General features: G+C 48.1%; 1 protein-coding gene across 21 annotated transcripts in view; it reads left to right on the top strand.

Moving 5' to 3' along the window:
* The window catches only part of NFASC (neurofascin), a 188093-nt gene that overhangs the window by 123560 nt on the left and 45776 nt on the right, over positions 1-18757 (top strand). For 13 of the 21 annotated variants that reach the window (XM_054522292.2, XM_054522210.2, XM_054522217.2 and 10 more), the window contains 7 exons: positions 201-397; positions 840-962; positions 3648-3818; positions 8095-8145; positions 14225-14336; positions 14766-14950; positions 16586-16717. In XM_054522292.2, coding sequence (XP_054378267.1) covers positions 201-397; positions 840-962; positions 3648-3818; positions 8095-8145; positions 14225-14336; positions 14766-14950; positions 16586-16717 — 971 coding nt within the window. The remainder of the gene's footprint in view (positions 1-200; positions 398-839; positions 963-3647; positions 3819-8094; positions 8146-14224; positions 14337-14765; positions 14951-16585; positions 16718-18757) is intronic. The other 8 variants (XM_009238823.4, XM_002809563.6, XM_054522310.2 and 5 more) reach the window with 1 other exon arrangement.

Below are 18757 nucleotides of genomic sequence, written 5' to 3'. Positions count from 1 at the left end.
ACCTGGGACTTTGCATTTTATTGAGCTCTCCAGATGGTTCTTCTGCTCAGCCAGGCTGAGACCTGTTGGTATAGGGGTGCCACGATGGGACTGAGAGAGGGAATTTTGGTACTGAGCCAGGGACCAGGGATCTGAGATCTGCCTGGAGCCCAGAGCCCACCCCATTCGTCTTGGTTGCCCCTGCTCCCCACTCTCCACAGCTTCCACTGGACGCGAAACAGCAGATTCTTCAACATCGCCAAGGACCCCCGGGTGTCCATGAGGAGGAGGTCTGGGACCCTGGTGATTGACTTCCGCAGTGGCGGGCGGCCGGAGGAATATGAGGGGGAATATCAGTGCTTCGCCCGCAACAAATTTGGCACGGCCCTGTCCAATAGGATCCGCCTGCAGGTGTCGAGTGAGTAGCGTGGGGCAGGGCTGAAATGCCCTGCTCCTGGGTAAACGGAGAGTAGGGGATGTGGAAGGCCGTTCCAGAAGGGCTGCCCCTGCCCTTGGCCTGCAGATGCCTTGGTGTTCTCTATGCATCTTTCCCAACTCAGAATGATTCCCTGAAAAGGAAGCTCCCAAGGCTTCCTTTTGAAGTTGTTGTCTGCAACAATTTCACTGGCCACTGGGCACAGGAGAGGGGAAAGGAGGGGAGCCTTGAAGATGCCTCCCTTCTCCTGCCTCTCAAGGGCAGCCCCTCGAGTAGGCTCATGTGCCCTGTCCCTCTCTCTTGCTCCCTCCTTGTCCAGGTGCCCCTTCTGTTTCTCCTCTTTGCATGCCTGCCTCTGACCCTGCTCCTTGCCCCGGGCCCAGCCATCACCCTCACTTTATCCTCTTTGTCCACTTCTCTCCAGAATCTCCTCTGTGGCCCAAGGAAAACCTAGACCCTGTCGTGGTCCAAGAGGGCGCTCCTTTGACGCTCCAGTGCAACCCCCCGCCTGGACTTCCATCCCCGGTCATCTTCTGGATGAGCAGCTGTGAGTCTTGGGGGCCTAGTGTTGTGTTTATATCTTAACCTTAGGGAGTGGGGTGGGTGTGTTAAATGGGGAGGGGCTTGCCCAAGCTAGAAGACCTTGATTTGTGGGAAGCAGATGCAATGTGGCAACCAGGCTGAGAACACAGGCTCTGCAGAGAGAGGCTGCTTGGGCTTATTTTCTAGCCTGGCTGCTGTGTGATCTTGAGCAAGTGTGATCTTGAGCAAATTGCTTACATCTCTGGGCCTCAGTTTCCTCTTCTGGAAAAAACAGAGCTAATCATAGTACTTATCTAATAGGATTATTATAAGAATAAATGAGTCAATACATCCAAAGTGCTTAGAACAGGGCCAGACACACAGTAAGCACTTGGTAACATGATAATGAAAATGAAGAGCAAGACAGAAGGGATTAGGGGAGAAGAGGAGAAATGGTTTTTCCAATTGGCCAATTGAAAGTGGTTAGTACCAAACCACCTCTTTCAATTATTGGCCGGTCTCGATTTATTCTGATTTGCTCTTCTGGTAGGAGGAAGGGTGAATGGGGAATTGCAACCTTTCATAAAGGAGGGATGGGGAGATAGGGTATCTGGAGCAGGGACAGAGTAACATCATTCAGTGATTGTTCTGGCTCAATTTTGGACTGAGGCTCATTCATCCTCTCCGGACCTCAGTTTCTTCCCATGTTTTCAATTTAAATAAAAGGAGAAGCATTAATAAAGGTAAATAGAAAACTGCTATCTCTCTGTGTGTCCTTCTGGCTTCCTGTCCTCCCTCCCTTCCTGCCTGTCTGCCTCCTCTCCCCCTCCTTCCATCCCTCCTTTCCCATCTATCCAGCCATCCATCAACCTATATCTCCACCTACCTACCTGCCAGTCATCCATCCTTCTATCCATCCCTGAATTCTTAGCAGCCTACTTTGAAAAGAGGCTGCCCTGTTGATGAGGCAGCATTGTAAGTTATTTTGCAGGTTGAAGATGGCTTTGTGCTCAATCACTGTCTCTCTCTTCCCCCATCACAGTGTACATTTGTGGGGAAGGCTGCCCGGCCACAGGCTGCTGGCCTCATATGTTAATTCACAGTTCAACCTCTCCTCTCTCATTTCTCCCACATCACATTCACCACCAAGTTGTGTTCACTCTGCCTCCCAAGTAGATCTTAGACCCTTCTCTTCTTTCTATCCTCATTGACATCTCCCCAGCCCCGGCCACCATCAGTTTTTCCCTGGGTTACAAGAATTATCCATAACAGGCCTCCCTGGTCTTTCTAAAAATGTGATACTTAACTGATAGTTTCATTCATCTGCTTAAAGCCCTTCATTGGCTCCTCCATCACCTCAAAATAATGGTCCAGATCCCTTTCCCTGGCACCCAGTCCCATTCCACATCTGGCCCTCTGCCTCTCCAACCCTTGTCTCACCTCATCCCCTTACACCACTGAGTGGACTATGTACTCTTAGCCTTTATCACACACTCTTCCAGCTCCTTAGAAACCTCAGCTCTTCTGTCTTTTCTGCTGGTATAAGATATGCAGGCTTCAAGGCTCAGCTTAGGACCCCCTAGAATGCACTGGGTTCTTTTTTGTAGTTAATCCCCTTCTAACTGGTGTGTTCTGCTCACCACGCTGCATTGCAATTGTTTATTTATCTGCTGCCTCTTCTACTAAACTGGAAGTTATTTGAGGGCAGTAACAGTCTTGCCCATCTTTCACCAGCACCTAGCACAGTGCCTGGCACATAGTAGGCCTACAGTAAATCAGGAATGGTTTGAAGAGCTGACCAGCCCATTGTGGGGAAGTTGGCATCATTAACCTTGTGCTTTAAGAAATGCTGACTTAAAAAACAATTGTGGGGATAGGAAGGAGATAGCTGTGAGTAGTCAGCTTTAGGTATATTCTAACTAACCTAACAGCCTGGAAACCTGGTCTTTTGGGTTTACATCAGATATAGCACTTGAAAAAAAAAAGAAAAGAAAATATAGTCAACATTTTCAGCCACTCCAGTTATATCATTAATCAGACATTTTCATATTTTAACATCTCTAAAATTGAAAGGCCTCTTAAAACTGATGATGTACATCATTGATTGGTATATATCTTACAGTTATAATCAGTAGTGCTTTCTTCTTAGGAATAAAAAACAAAGGTATACATTATAATTGATGATTACATTTTTATTAAATGCAGCAAAGCCAAGTTCAATTTCATTTAATTCAGCAAACTGTTCAGTGCGTCCTGTATGCCGAGTCCTAAGACAGGTGCTGGGGCATAAGATGAACAGATCGTGGTCCCTGGCCTCAGAGTGCTCTCGCTGCTAGCTTGAGAATTTGAACCTTGGGGAGTACCTGAAGGCTTGTGTTCCTTCTACTGGTCCCACAGCCAGTGAGATCTTTTGTGGTGTGAACAGGAAAGAGAAAAGTGTGGTCATAAAACATGGACATGGTGGGCAGGCAGGTCTGCATCTAAAATCCTGCTCTCCTCTCTGCCTTTGCAATGCTGGACACATTACATCTGCTTTCTGATCTTTAAAATGGGAATAAATCATACTTCAGAGTCGAGAGGATTAGACCAAGTAATGTCAAGCTCCTGGTCGCCACCTGACCCTCTGTAAAGTGTTCTATCGCCAGGACTGCAGCGGTGATGATTGCTGTTATTGCTACTAACCTGCTGCTGTACCTCTGCTTTCTTATAGCCATGGAGCCCATCACCCAAGACAAACGTGTCTCTCAGGGCCATAATGGAGACCTATACTTCTCCAACGTGATGCTGCAGGACATGCAGACCGACTACAGTTGCAACGCCCGCTTCCATTTCACCCACACCATCCAGCAGAAGAACCCTTTCACCCTCAAGGTCCTCACCAGTAAGTGCAGGCCCCTGTCCCGGGGCTGGAGGCCAAAGAAAGAAGCCCACTGACCCCACCCAGCCCTAGGTACCTGAGTCTAGGGGGAGACTTGTCCTTGAGGCCTACCTAGAAATCCTTCCAGCTCATGGTGCCTGAGCCACTTCAGCTGCTCTTAAACAATCTCTCTTGATTGTGAAACCTTGAGTTAAACTTGGTCCTACTCTAAGTCAATCCTTCTCAAATTCTGGTGGGAATCAGAATCACCTTAGAACCTGGCAGCGTACCCAGAACCAGCCTATCGCACCTCAACAGCCCTGAGCCTCTTTGTTCTTTATGAGCCCTCCAGGTAATTCAAGTGCACCCCAGAGTTTGAGAACCACTGATTCCAGTGGTCATCTAGAACCCCTCTCTGGACACAGCTTGATTATTTCTTTTATTTCTTCTCATTGCTTGGTTATCTTTATTTCTATAAGAAACCCATAGCAGAAAATATGAGAATTAGTGGAGACACCAAAATAAATTTTATTTGATTCTGTAATATGTATATGCTGAACCATATGGAATTGCTATGTTTGTAAGTTGCAGGCTTATGTTTTAGTTTTATTTGTTTTCGTTTCTATTCCCTGATTCTGTTTGGCTGGTACAAAAGCAAATCAGCATTTCCCGACCCATTATAGTGTTGGTGGCTCTCCCTTGAGGAGAGAGAGAAGCTTAGTCAGAAATGTTCTTCTTGGCAAGGACAAGGCAGCCTAGAGCTTTTGCTGCAAAGTCTCAGCCCACTCAGGACGTTGGAAGTTGTCTATGTTGACGTACACCATGGATTTGTAACACGTCTTCCATAAAGGAGCCTCCCAAAAAACAGACCTTAGTCTGACTCATGCTGTGAGTGTTGTTTTCGATGCTCTGGACAGTGAGGATTGTCGGGGAGGCCAGTAGAGAGCACCATGTGGGTGCTGGCAGTTTGCAAAGGTCAGAGAAAATAGGCTGACCCTGGCTTCCTGGAGCCCCTGCAGAGGTGGTGGACAATCGCTCCCTGGGTGGGTGTGGGTCAGGAGAGGTTCAGGTGAGATCACTTCTCATTCAGGACAGGTAGGGGGTGTGACCATTAGCGTTCTCTTCCTTCCTCCCTATCCCTGCTGATGGCAGAGGCAGGTGGTCCTGAGAGCCTACACAGCCCCATGCTCCATTTCCACCATGGCACAGAGGTGGATCCAAAAGGAAGCAGCTTCGTTTCTTCTTCCCCTTCTCATGTTTTTTTTTTTTCACCTTTTCATTTTCTTCCTTTTTCTTTTTCACTTCCTTCTTTATTTCTCCTCCCTCTTTCTTTTTCTTTCTTCTTTTCCATCTCTCCGTTCTGTCTTGGAACTCCATTCTGCCCTCCTCTAATCATCGCCTCCTGCCTTGCAGTGTCCCCACGCACTGATCTGTGTTGGTGCTGGGCTGCCGAAGGTGGTAGCCGGCAGGTTGCCTGACACCTGCAGCAAGCCCCTCGCGTTCCTGGCAGGGTGACCTGGCGTCACTCTGGTTGCTTCCCTGTCCCTGACTTTCTCATTCCTGACCCAAGCCCAGGGAGACCCCTTGGAGGAGAAAGTTGGTTTGTCTGCAGTGTCTCCTCAGTCCACATCAGGGTGACTGCCTGCCAGCTGGCTGGGCTGGGGAGGACAGTGTAGTCTGCCCAGGACCTCGGAGTGGCCTCAGCAACCAGGACAGGACTAACAGCATTGGCAGGGGGAGGAGCAGGGATGTCAAGAACAAGATAACATGCTCGTTGAGCTGAGCCTGGACAGCCATCAGCATCACCACCGGGGCCCCTCTCTCCTTGCCCGGACGACGCTAGAAATCGGCCTGCTGCTTTTGGAACTGAGTCAGTTGACCTTCTGCCATCCTTGGCAGAGCCCATCACTGTCACACAGAGTAGAGCAGAGGCCAAGAGACTGAGGTGGTGAAGAGTCTTCCTCTGTAGAATTAACTAACTTCCTCTGCAGTTAGAGATTTAAACAACATGTAGAAGTTGGACTTTCCAGAAACACTCTTCTCTACCAGAAGAAGTAAGGGATGTTTGTTAATTCTTCATTTCTGGGTCCTCTATTCCACTGAAAACTCTTTCCTCCGAATGGCGAGAACCCCCCTAGGTGATTGGAACAGAGCCCCATCAGCTTCCTGGAGTTCTCCCAGGGGCAGCTCTGGCTGGGAGCAAGTTCTGGGCATCTGAGCCAGCCCAGAATTAGGCACAGTTGCTTAAAATAGCACAGTGGTGCTCTCTCTACTTTCCTGTCTGGAGAGGACACAGGCTTTCTCTTGTACCTTCAGAACCAGGTCTGGGGTGGGAGGCAAAGCAGTCAGGCAGGGGCAGCTTCAAAGGCCCTATTCTCACCAGGCGCTCCTGTCACAGTTTGCCCATTTGGGAAGAAATAAATCTCATCATGTCCCATTTTTATTACCTGCATTGAAGGAAGTTGACAATGGTATATAATGCAAAATACTGGGTAATCTGAAATCATTTTTAAAATCTGGGATGCAGTCAAAGATAAGCAGTGGAGTTGGGCTACAGAGCTGGGCCTGTCCCACTTTGCCTATGCTGTAACAGGTGCTGGGTGCCTCCTGATGCAATAAGAGGCAACTGTGGTAAGCGAGGAGGGTCCTCCCTGAGGCAGACACCAGAGCACACCCCTTCTTCCCCCAGTGTCTAAGTGACATTCTTGGAGCAGTCAAAGAAGTTTCCCTGAATTTCTCACATGTGCTCCAGAATTCACAAACCATGAGGTCAGTTCTGGGCGTGGGCCACTTCTCTGGTGAGAGATAGGTTACATTTCACCTGGTGACATGGGAGCATGAAGGAAGGGCCCTGTCATCTGTATGTGCCACCATCCACCCCCCAGGAGAGGAACAGAGTTGCCTCCCAAGCCCAGCTGCAGCCCCCACCTGCCCTTGGGCCACCCCATCTCTTCGTTACATTGTGGATTCGTTCCTGCCTTTAGCTCCAGATGCACCCAAGCAGACTTCCCAAACAGGCTGGGTCTTTAAAACAAACCCCATCTTAAGAGAGAGTTTTGAATAATGAAAATCTTCCTACCAGGTGGCAAGCAGATTTGGGATGTAATGCAATGCCAGTCCCAGAAAAGGACTCTCATACCTCTTGCAACTAGTTGTAATGGGATTGGATCTGTCATCAAATATGCAAATGTTTTGGCAGAGCCCCTGTCGTCCCTCAGGCAGTTGGACTGTGTTCTGGGCTCCTCAGGGCCATCTGCTTGGCTTCCAGTCAGCTGTACCCCACCCCCTTTTAGTACTGTCACAATTTGAACCCAGTTGCTGGAAGGGACCAGAGGTAGAGAGGGAAAAGCTCCTTCAGGACGCTGGTGTGATGATGTGTCCTCTTCTGAAATGTCTTTCTCATTAAGGAGTAAATGCCCACGAGTTTGAATTACCTAACATTGGAACTGAAGCCACTGATCTTGCTCCATGAGGAATGTCTTCAATCCTGCATAGTCTAGAGAGCTTCGAACCTCCAGAACGTTCAGCAGGACTTTCCTAGTCTGAAGTGTAGAACTCACAGCTTGCACCTTCTCCTGTCCCAAGCTCCATTTCTAAATTCTAAAGCCTGAACCTCAGGGATGTTCTCCCCACCTCACTGAACCTCTCCCGGCATCCTCACAAGGAGGGCTTTCTGCCAACAGAGACATCTCCAAGATCATAGTGATGCCCACCTGGTCAGACTCCAGTGACACATATTGCTGGGTGTGGCCAGGGCCCCTTGGCCCCACTCTTTTGGTCATGACCTCCTCCCATTTACCACCAATCCCCTGCAGCTTAGCTTCTGCCCAGGCAGCACTTTGCTCTTCCCCAGAGCTCACTAACACTCCTTTCTCTTTAGCTGCTCCAAGAGCTGGCCTGACCCAGAGTCCTGGGAACTGAGGATTTTGATAAGAAGGAGTTGTTCAAAAGACGGCTACAGGACACCACTAATCCTTCTCTCATTTGTTTGAAAATATAGCAGGACCAAATAATTAAAGTTCAAACCTAATTTCTTTAATTTAAAAAAAAACATTATTTTATTATTGCCTTCTTTTGCAGGATTTAACCTTTTTTTCTCCTTTTGTGGGCTCTTTTATGTTGCTTGTTCTTCACTGAGCGTATTGCCTTTCCAAATATGCCGTGTCTTTCCTTTGCAAAAGACCACTGCTGCCCTCTTCGGTTGTTTTTGTGGCTTTGCATTTGTTTTTTCTCTCCCCATTTATGCCTCTGTGACTTCTCCGTGGCCTCCTGTTTGCTCACCCTCTTTTGTTTATTACAGACCACCCTTATAATGACTCGTCCTTAAGAAACCACCCTGACATGTACAGTGGTGAGTTGCAGCGGTAACCTTGGGAGTAACCTTGCCTGTGCTAACCCCAGTTTGCCTAACTTGACTGATACCACGTCATTAACTCCTGCTGGGTGGCAGCTGGCCCAGCCAGGGTGCCAAGGTGAAACCTCCAGAAGGCTGACTGCCAGGAGGCAGTGTGGGGGTTTGAGGTGGCTCACCTGGTGGTGTGGTCTCCTCTAACAGGCATGCCTCAAGTTGCTGAATTCTCAACAAGTTGTTCAAACCAGGGTAGGACTTCAAAAGAACTTCTTGAAAAGCAGGAACTTTTACTGAAAAAGTAGAAGCTTAGGAATCAAGAATGGATGAAGGGAGACTATCTTAAAATAGGTGAGTTCCACAGTGAAGAGAAAACAGGAAGTCTGGTTCCTATTGGTAGTTGAAAGAACACAGAAAGCTTGTTAGTGTGTTCAGTTAACTCTAGATAGGAATTGCCTGCTTTGTAATCTCACCTTAGTTACCAGGAGTACCATTTCACAGTGAGGTCCCACATCTCTTTAAAATCCATCTGGGCAATAGGAGTAAGAGTCTAGCTCTGAGTTCTCTTTCCAGATGAGTATAAATGAGGTGAAACCATCCACTGTACCCTCTCACCTAGGCCTCTCTCCTCCTCTGGTAGTGTATGCAAATCAAATGCTCACCAGTCCACACTTGCGAGACATGGAACAATTACAATGAGGCATGGTTTTAACTCATCACACAGCTGGTTGCTCCATCTGATTAATAGGGTAATTGGCTATTTCCACACCTGAGTTACCCCTCACCATAGCTCAAGAATGTCTTATTTTCCCTGAGCAGCCAGAGGCACCATCATTTGCTGGCTCTGGTGAGGCAGCTGGCCCCCATCATTAGTTATGCCACAGAAGCTGAGGCTGCATGGTCCTCAAGGGACCTCACTGTGGGCTGAAACAGATAGGAAGTGTCTGCACTGTGATGTGCTAATATAAAGGATGATGAGTGACTGGAGGAGGGGATGGGATGAGGGAGCATGAGCCAGGGAGAGAGGCAAAGGCTCTAACTTGGCACCAAGCAGCTAGAACCACGCTGAGATCCTGCCAAAGAGATTTACTACCCAAGGAATCAGGGGACCTTTGTTGGATTCTAAGCATTGTTTGTTTTCAAGATAATGGGGCCAACTACCATTGTGTTAAGAGCCCCAGAGCCCTAGTATGGAATGGGCCTTGTTCTAAATTGGATTCCAGGTAATCTGTTATAGGAAGTATTCTGTAAGCCTGAGTGCATCAGAGCCAGAAGGTCCCTTAGAGACCATCTGGTCTAAGTTCCTCACTTTATATAAGATAAGCCGTGCAGGGGAACATACACACAGAGTTGTTTTATCAATGGAATAAGTTTGAGTGATTCCAGTCACTTAAACCAGTTTGTGACCATTGATCAAACTATTATTGCAAGAGAATGAGTGGGAGTTATGAGATCCATCCAGGACTATGAAACAAGCAAAGCTTACAAGAGTTTACCTGGAGATTGACCCCTTGTCCTCAATCCAGGGTAGGATGGAGCTGACCCAAGCATGAAGCTGCTAGAAAGGATATAAAGTCAAAGGGAGACACATTTTGAACAAAAGACAACTAGGCTGATGCTTCTAGCAAGAAATCAAAGGGAAACAGATGGAAGAAGGATGACTTGTTTCTGGAGTGCAGGCATCTGGACAGAGAGACTTGATGAAAAGTGCCCAGGGCATGTCTGTGTTTGGCTCTGAAATATGGCATGTCTCTTTTGTAGCAGGAGGGCCACCCCATACTTCTATTTTGTTTTAGTGATTTCTAGAGTGGATTGGTGTCCTCTGAACACTGCCAGGTGCCCCCTGACCTGCTGAGTGGCAGGAGAATCTGGTCTGAGATTGTAACTTGCCGCTTAGGATTCAGCCAGGTGAGGAGACCAAGTGGTTAAGAGTGTGTGCTCTGAGGTAGACTGCCTTGAATTAAATCCAGGGTCCAGGACATACCATTGAGTGATGCTAAGTAAGTCATTTAGTGTCTCAGAACTTTAATATTCTCATCTGCCAAATGGATGTATTACCTGTCTCATAGGATTGTTGTGAAAATTAAACAGGAGAATGTGCTTATGGTTCCTAGTATGTGTTGGGCACATTCTCGATACTTAAACAAGTGTTACCCATTATTGGTTTTAAAGGGAATGGTTTAGTGTTGACTGTATCCTGGATAGTTCTTCTATGATTCCGAAATTAAGAAGGACAGAGAGAACTTAAAGAGAAACCAAGGGGTGAAAAGCAGGTGCAATTATAGGAAGAAAGTACCATAGAGGGAGAAATTGTAGGGCAGACCAGAGAAACAAAAGTTGTTCAAATCCTCAGCTGTGCTGAGAACTGCATAAGAAGAAAAGCTCCAACTACTGCATATGAGATTTGGGTTAAACTTACAGGAGAAATTTCCTGGTACTGAAAGGTATCAAATATTACTAGACAAAGAGTTTTTCCTATCTTCTGGGGTTGTTTGGTCAGCCATTCCTAGAGCAAGAGAGGTGAATGAGATGCCAAGAATCTGGCCCCATGAGTCTCTGGTTCTCAATTCTGAGAATCGAAAGCAGCAAAGTGGTCTGGATGTAGGATACAGATGCCCCTAAAAGCTGTTTTTGGTAGAGGTCATCAGATACGTCTGAACTTTCTTGTCCTGCTAACACATAGCACTTGACAGAGGGGGGCAACTAAGGTTGTCAGCGGTCTTGGTGTTTCCTCAAAAGAGATGATCGAGAAGCATTTATCATTGGACCTTTAAGGCCAACATGGTTGAGGCATTGTCATCTCCTGTTGTCTGCTAGCTGACCATATTTCCCCAGAAACCCATGAGCCCACTCTGAGCCACAGCTTACAAGAGCAGGAGAGGACTGACTGTCCCTGGGCAAGAAGTCAGATGAGCCAGCAAGGGAAGATCTTCCTGAATCCACACAGATATGAGCTTTAGCATATGGACTCTGAGTTTGATCAGGCATTAGGTCAGACCCCACTCTGAAGATCAGGGCGAATAACCAATAGTCTCCAGGGATCCCTGCCTCCATGATGAAAGAGGGTGTCCCATGATAAGATGAGACAGTCATCTGCCACCATTTAGAGTTTCGTCAGTAATCAGTGTTGTCTCAGAGTCTTCCTGTCTCTACTTCTCCAGGGAAGGAAATTAGGCACCCTCTTTGAGAACAGTGGCTGTCAAAGCCACCAGCTCTATTATCCTTCCTGAATTTTCATATGAGTTCCTCCTGCTGCAATTGACTGCATTTCTTCATAACCTTTCCTTTAGGGCCAGCCATCTCATTCCTTAATGATATTATGTCCCCCAAATCTTCTTCAAGTTTTCCATGCCTTTAAGAATCCAACTGAGGTACCTTTAGAGCTGCTGAATTCCCTCCTCAGCTTCCTTTTCTCCACCTTGGGCCCGAGTTTTTTTTAATAGCCACTGAGGAGAGATGGGATCTTAGCTGAGACAGTGAGAATAGTAAAACATAGTGGAAGAGTTTCACCAGAGCAGCTCACTAAGACAGAAATATCTTTCTCCTTTACCTCTTTTGCCCTTGCATTTTCTTTGGTTTGAATAAGAAAGATATTCCTGAAGCTGACTGTCAGAAGTAGGAACAAGTGGGATGCCCATCTTTAGACAGAGAGGCAATGTAGAGTGGGTGGAAAGCACAAGTTTTTGGTGCTAAATGGCACAGAATCCAAAACATAACTAGCTTGTAACCTTGGGCAAGTCTGTTGACTTCACTGAGCCTCAGTTGCCTCTGCTGAAAATGGGGATACAACTCTCCAGGTTTGCTGTGAGGATTAAGCATAAATGGTGGTGTGGATGGAGCTGTCAGCACAGTGCATGGCCCCTAGCAAACGTTCACTGAATGGTGGCCCTGATTATGACCTCCGACTTTTAGGATGCTCTTCCCTTTTTTTGAACTTTGGCTTGTTTCCAGTAGCTTCTCCTTCTTTAGGATAATTCTGTTGTTGCAAGCCTACATCCTACATATGCAATATTGCTATAACCTTTTTATAGTCACAGCTACAGCGTGTCAAGGCACCCACAGCAGGACTCTGTGCTAAATTTTCCTCCTTCCCATCGTTATTGCTTTGCTGGGTCGTGTGTGCTGGTGGTGTTGCATGTTATGGTGTAAATTAAATGTCCATGGGGTCACAGATTGGTTTCTGCAGATTTCATCCCAGTGTGGAAGGAGTGTGACGACTTAGCTGGGACCTCTTCCACATAATCCCAGGGTTCCCAGCTCTTGACGGATTCACGAACCTGACAACAGAGCCTTCTGCCCTAGAATCTCCTTTCCTCATCGTGCCCCTGTGTCTTGGTTGTTTTGGTGATTCCGTGATGGTGGGTGGGAGGAAGCTGTTGGTGTCAGGCTTCCTTGGTGCTGAGAATTGGATGCTACAAGAGTTATAGATATAGATGATAACCAATTAACCACATAATGGATTAACCCCTTCAGTAGTCACTGTTGTAATGTTTGTGCTGGTGGGACAGATGAGGCATCTACAGAAAGAGAAATAATATGGGTTAAACTGCTGCCTTATTTTTTGTTCTCTTCTTCCCCTTCAATCCATTCACCTTATAAACCTTCATTGAGCATTTGCTGTATGCCATGTATTGTATCATCAGCCTCGTTACCCTCTGCATATGTTTCATCCTTTCTTCTTTTGACAAAAAGATAAAATAGAAGCAAACTCTATGAATTGCATTCCACCAGTGCCGAGGGAGAGAGTTGAGTGCCCCAGAACAGGAGCCCCGCTGGTGCAGCCAGGCCCCAGCAAACCCAGCAAGCTCCTTTAGGAAGCACCAGTTACATCTGGATAAAGTCCCCCCGCACTCTCTCCTCACTCTACCAGCACCGATTAAACCCTGGATAAGTGTCTTCATCCTCACCCCAGGTGTCTCTGAGGCCTCCCAGCTCCTGGCAGCTCTGCCTCCCTTCCACCTCTCCCTTGTCCAGCTGAGTCTAAGACCCCATTAAACCCATGGGTGGGCTCGGCTTTTATTTTTGTTTTTAGCCATTCTTGTGTACGATCGTACACCTTGGCCAGGGGGTACTTCCTCCAGTTTCCCTTTTGCCTTGGGGTTTCTGGATGGAAAATCCTTGTTCTTTTCCCTTCCATCTTACCCATTCCCCTAGAGCTATACAAAGAGCTCTGGGGGAAGAGGTGAGGCTCAGGGAAGGTGGAATTCACTCTGTCATGGGTGGGCCCATGCTGGCACAACCCTTCTGCAGGGAAACAGCCATCCTGAAAATGCCAATCTCTGTGAGCCACCTGGCCTTCGAGACCTGCATGAATCTCGTTGATTTCAGACCCATGACTGTTCCGGCCTAGTTGCATTATAGATCATCACCTCCTCCAACTTGGCGGCCACTTTTCTCCCACCCCCTCCCCGAGCAGCTCACATGTAATTACTACTCTCCTCCCCAGCTGTCTTCTCGAGTCATTAGTGAGGAGGCAGAATGGTCTTGGCCCCAGAGTGATTTCCTGTCATCTCTGCTCATTAACTCTCTCCATGTCTTTGCTAAGCCATTAATAACTCTCCCTGCATTTCTGATTGTTTGTGCGGGCTTTGTGACTCCATCCCAGCACCTTGTTTTCAGGGTCCCAAAGAGCAGGTTGTCTGTCCTGTGGACCCAGTACATGCCTTCTCTGCTTCCAGATCCCTGCCTGGGGAGAAGGACCGCTGCTGAGTTGGCCTGCCCTGGGGGCCACACAATGGCCTCTGGGATCCCAACACAAGCTGCTCGGGAGTAGATCTTGCACTGCTCAGACAGCCCCTCCCCGTTCCAGGGAAGGGGAGATTCCCTGAACCTGAGGGAAGCTGGGCTCCTCCAGGCAGATCCTTTCAGAACCTAGAGCTCCTCTCTCTCATGTAGGTGGGGCTGAGGAGCCCCGAGCTTCCTAACACACCTCACTTAATGACGCCCAAGTCCCTGGGGTGGTTTCGGCTGGGAGGATCTGGCAGGGGCAGTGATGCCATTTCTCTCTAGCCTGACAGCGTTGGCCTAGTGGGGTCTGCCTTCTGGAAGGAGGCTCATGGGAGTTTGTTCTCTCCTGTTTCAGCCCGAGGAGTTGCAGAAAGAACACCAAGCTTCATGTATCCCCAGGGCACCGCGAGCAGCCAGATGGTGCTTCGTGGCATGGACCTCCTGCTGGAATGCATCGCCTCCGGGGTGTATGTGCAGTTTGCAACCCCTCTTCTAGCCACCCTCCAGGAGGATGAGGATGGGAGCTTGTTAATGCCACATTTAGTGCATATCAGTAGCACAGCAAAAAGAGAAGCAAACAGCCCCTAGTGAGCAGGGTGTTGCAAACCATAGTCATCTCCATCCTATTCTGGCCATCTCCGTTTTGGATAATGAGGAAAGAAGGTGATTAGGCATCCCGTATATGCGTTAGAATCTCGTGGGACCTTAGCTAAGCCTTCAGGCTCTCTGTGGCTGAGCATCCTCCTCGGTACAGGAAAGGTCAGCTTTTAGAGGACATGCATCCTCCTGGGCCCAAGTATACTTTTAGGCCACCTGGGTGTCCCCAGCTGTATAGAAGAGGAGAAAGGCCACGTTTAGTGATAACTTCCTTGTTTCCTGCTTGGCACTTCTCCTAGCCCAACACCAGACATCGCATGGTACAAGAAAGGTGGGGACCTCCCATCTGATAAGGCCAAGTTTGAGAACTTTAATAAGGCCCTGCGTATCACCAATGTCTCTGAGGAAGACTCTGGGGAGTATTTCTGCCTGGCCTCCAACAAGATGGGCAGCATCCGGCACACGATCTCGGTGAGAGTAAAGGGTACGTTGTGTGTATTTCTCATTATGATTATGTTGCCAACCCTGAACACCATGCCCACCCTTCCCTCTGAGGGTGGTTGGGGGCAGAGTGAGTCGGAGAGACTTCCAGCCCACTGCTCAGTGGCAATGGCGATCTGCCACGGATGGTGTCACTCGCTGGACGTGAGAGGGTGTGTACATGCCCGTGCATGGGGCAGGGGGTGTTAAGGAGATCCACCCTAGCCATCACCCAACTCTCCTTGGTGCCAATGCTCCCTCAGCAGGTGAATTTCCTCCCACGGCCCATTTGGATCATTCCCAGAGCCTTTTTTTCCCTTTCGTTTTGCATTCCCGTTCGTGTTGTGTCGTGTGAGCCTGTGCTGTCTGTGTACCCATGCATGATGCTGTGCTGCTTTTTAAAACTGGGGAGTGGTCATGGCCAAAATTATTTTTTAAAATCACTTCCTTCCCCCCAAAGCAAAGAGGGCCCACCTGAGTGATTGCAGGCACCAGAGCACACGTTGTCATGGGTCCCAGCCATGTGTGGCAGGCTGCACTGGTCACTGTTTGGCCTGGGGCTGTATGGATGGTTGAGATAATGATGTTCGAGACTAGAGTACAGAAACTTTCTTAGCATGCAGTCAGTTGATCTTGTGACCTTGGCTTCAGCACCATACACAAACTAGGGAGTTCTTAGACTTTGAGGGGTAGGGGGTGAGTATCAAAATTGTTGATAATCTGATCTGAAAGGCTCACTTCTCAGAAAAATCCACATTTCCACATATTCACAAAATTGTCCAAACAACTGAACAAGGTGGCCAGCTGAGAACTGCTCTAGCTGGGCGTGGTGGCTCATGCCTGTAATCCCAGCACTTTGGGAGGCCAAGGTGGGCGGATCATGAGGTCAGAAGATCGAGACTATCCTGGCCAAAATGATGAAACCCCATCTCTACTAAAAATACAAAAATTAGCTGGGCGTGGTGGGGCATGCCTGTAATCTCAGCTACTCAAGAGGCTGAGGCAGGAGAATTGCTTGAACCTGGGAGGCGGAAGTTGCAGTGAGCCAAGATCGCGCCACTGCGCCCCAGCCTGGCGACAGAGTGAGACTCCATCTCAAAAAAAAAAAAAAAAAAAAAAAAAAAGAACTGCTCTAACCAAAGTTCAGTGCCTGAAGAAATGTTCATTAGGCTTTTCCTAAATGGTCTGATCTTGCAAAATAGAGATCCAGAGGGACCAACTCAGTGCCCACTTTACCACCTTCCCTGGCAGTGGAGCCATTGGATGCACACCTCAAACACTGGTGACCTCTAAAAGCATTTGCCAGCCAGGCCTCCTGTGAGGATTCTGATTTAGCAGGTCTGAGACAGGCCCTAGCATCCCTTTTTTTAAAAAAGCTCTTCAGGGGATTCTAGTGAGCAGCCCCAGTTTAGAACTATTGTTCTGTGAACTCAAAATAGGCAGATCAGCATCTGCGCAGCCAAGCCAGCCAGAAACAGGCTGGACCAAGTTATCCCTGTGAGGATGAGCCCTGGGGCAGGTGGTGAGCACCTGGTACTGGGACTCAGGGGCTCCTGCCATACTAGAGGGAGACTGCTTGGCTTCTTCTGCCTGTCCCATGCCATCTAACTCCCCTGCCTATGTCTGTCTTGTCTTCCAGCTGCTCCCTACTGGCTGGACGAACCCAAGAACCTTATCCTGGCTCCTGGCGAGGATGGTAGACTGGTGTGTCGAGCCAATGGAAACCCCAAACCCACTGTCCAGTGGCTGGTGAATGGGGAACCTTTGCAATGTAAGTAGCGAGCTGTTGTCCCATCTGACTCTCATCTCTCTCCTGTCAAAGGCTTCAGATCCCCGTCACTGTAGCCAGTGCTGGTCACACTAGAAGTTCAGGAAGAGAGAAGTCCACTGGTGGCTGTTTCTCAGCCACCCATCTCTTTGGACATCTCAAGAGGCAGGAAACCTACCCTCTCTTTGTGTGAGAGAACAGGAGGCCTGGAACTCTGTGGTCATATTCCCATGCTTAAGGGATTTCTGCTCCCTTGGGGTCTTTTAAATCTCTGCTTTCTCCCTCTGAACAACTTCAGAGCCCAGTTGATGGCCTGGGAACTGTGGCTGCATCTCTGGGTGGTTGGACTCTGAGTGATGGCTGGGGCTGGGAAGGTAGAGAAGAGCTCAGTAACCCATTGTTGGTTACTCAAGTTCCGCTCTCTGCTGAGGGCAAAAGAAGAAGCAGGGTTGTACAATAATGTGAAATATTATGGTTAGATATGAGGAAGAACTGTCCCCAGAAGAGCAGATGCACAGGTGCAGTTTATTGAGTATGCTTAGACTTTGGGGACATTTAGTCCTGCCCAGGTGGATGGAGTAGATGACTCCAAGGCCCCTTATAATCAGTGGCCTTGGTCAAGTTTTCACATCATAGACTCTCTGGTTGCATTTACTTTTCAAAATGTCCTGTCCTTACTTTCTCTAAGTGGTCAGAGGAAATGTAAACAATGGTATCAGCCAAATGGGGGAAAAGTAGATGGTGAGAACTCAGAATCTAACTCGAGAGCAGCAGCTGGAGAAGCAGGTGGAGAGGGGGGACACAGGTAGAGGAGAGGGTAAGAATTTACCTTTTTAGACATTTATTGTATGCCACATTCTGTGCTAGATGCTGCACCCCGTTGTTGCTTTACTCTCAAACATTTAAGGTAAGGAAATAAGGTTCTCCTCAGTGCAATGAGTTGCCCAAAATTGCATGGCTGGGAAGTGGTGAAGCTGTGCGTTGCTGTGAGTCTGCAATACAACAGCACCAGCTAGTACTGAACCTAGTTATCCCCAGTAAATGTTACTCCCCAGCTACAAGCAGAGATATGGACACTGCCTGCCCTCTGCAGTTCTCTCTGTCTTAATAGGACTTTGGGGGTAAGCTAGGCAATTGCTCTAAACTTTACAGCACCATTCAATAAAGGCAGCCCAGGACTTGCAGCTGAGCCTCAGTCCTGGAAAGGTCACCTGTCACTCTCCCCAGGGAACATGTAAGGGGAGTGACTGGGGGGGATATTGGTTGCACGAGAATTTGCCAGGCAAGGAGGTGTACAAGTTTCTGGCATTGCCTTCCTTGGTCCCTTTTTGCTGAGTAGGGACCCGGGCATAGATGATAAGGGTGCTAACCTTGTCTTCCTTTCCCATCTGCTGATTCCCCGGTTCTGGGCTCAGGCTGGCTATCTGTGGAGTGGCACCTGCAGGGCGACTCCTGCATCCTCCACTGACTTCCTCTGTAGGTCTGAGTGATCTTGAATGCGTTCATGGACTGTAAGCTAAGTCATCAGCTTCCTAGTCCAGAAATCTTAGGAAGGAAAGTCACTTTCTAGTGGTTAAAGATGAGAAAAGTGGCAGTTCTTTACATTTCTAGAAAATTTTTGTTTTTACAGCTCATTATTGTTCTCTTATCTTAGCCTTCCTTAGAGTAGGAGAAAGGTGGAAGTGATTGTTCCCCATCTTACAGATGAAGGAAATGAGGCCCAGAAAGGTTTGTTGATTTACCCCAGATCCCAGAGTGAAGTGGACCCCCAGCCCTCTCCAGCCTCTGCTCTCTGCATCCCAAGCCAGCAGTACTAGAACTGTGGGCAACAATATCCTCTCTCAGTTTAGGACACATTTTTGGGGAAGAGCTGTGCGCTTTGTCAAATATAAGGACTCATCCATTTTCAAGAGCCATTGGCTTATGGGTTTAACTTTGTGAACATCTGGAGCATGCTCTCTTCAGAGGATGGGAAGGTGGTAGGTTCTGTCTATTGTATACTGTTTTGTCCTTTTCAAAACACACTTAAATATATGCACATTC

Source organism: Pongo abelii, chromosome 1 (assembly GCF_028885655.2).
Source record: "Pongo abelii isolate AG06213 chromosome 1, NHGRI_mPonAbe1-v2.0_pri, whole genome shotgun sequence".
NCBI lineage: Eukaryota > Metazoa > Chordata > Mammalia > Primates > Hominidae > Pongo > Pongo abelii.
Note: the sequence above shows the minus strand (reverse complement) of the source record. Positions and strands in the feature narration are given on the sequence as shown.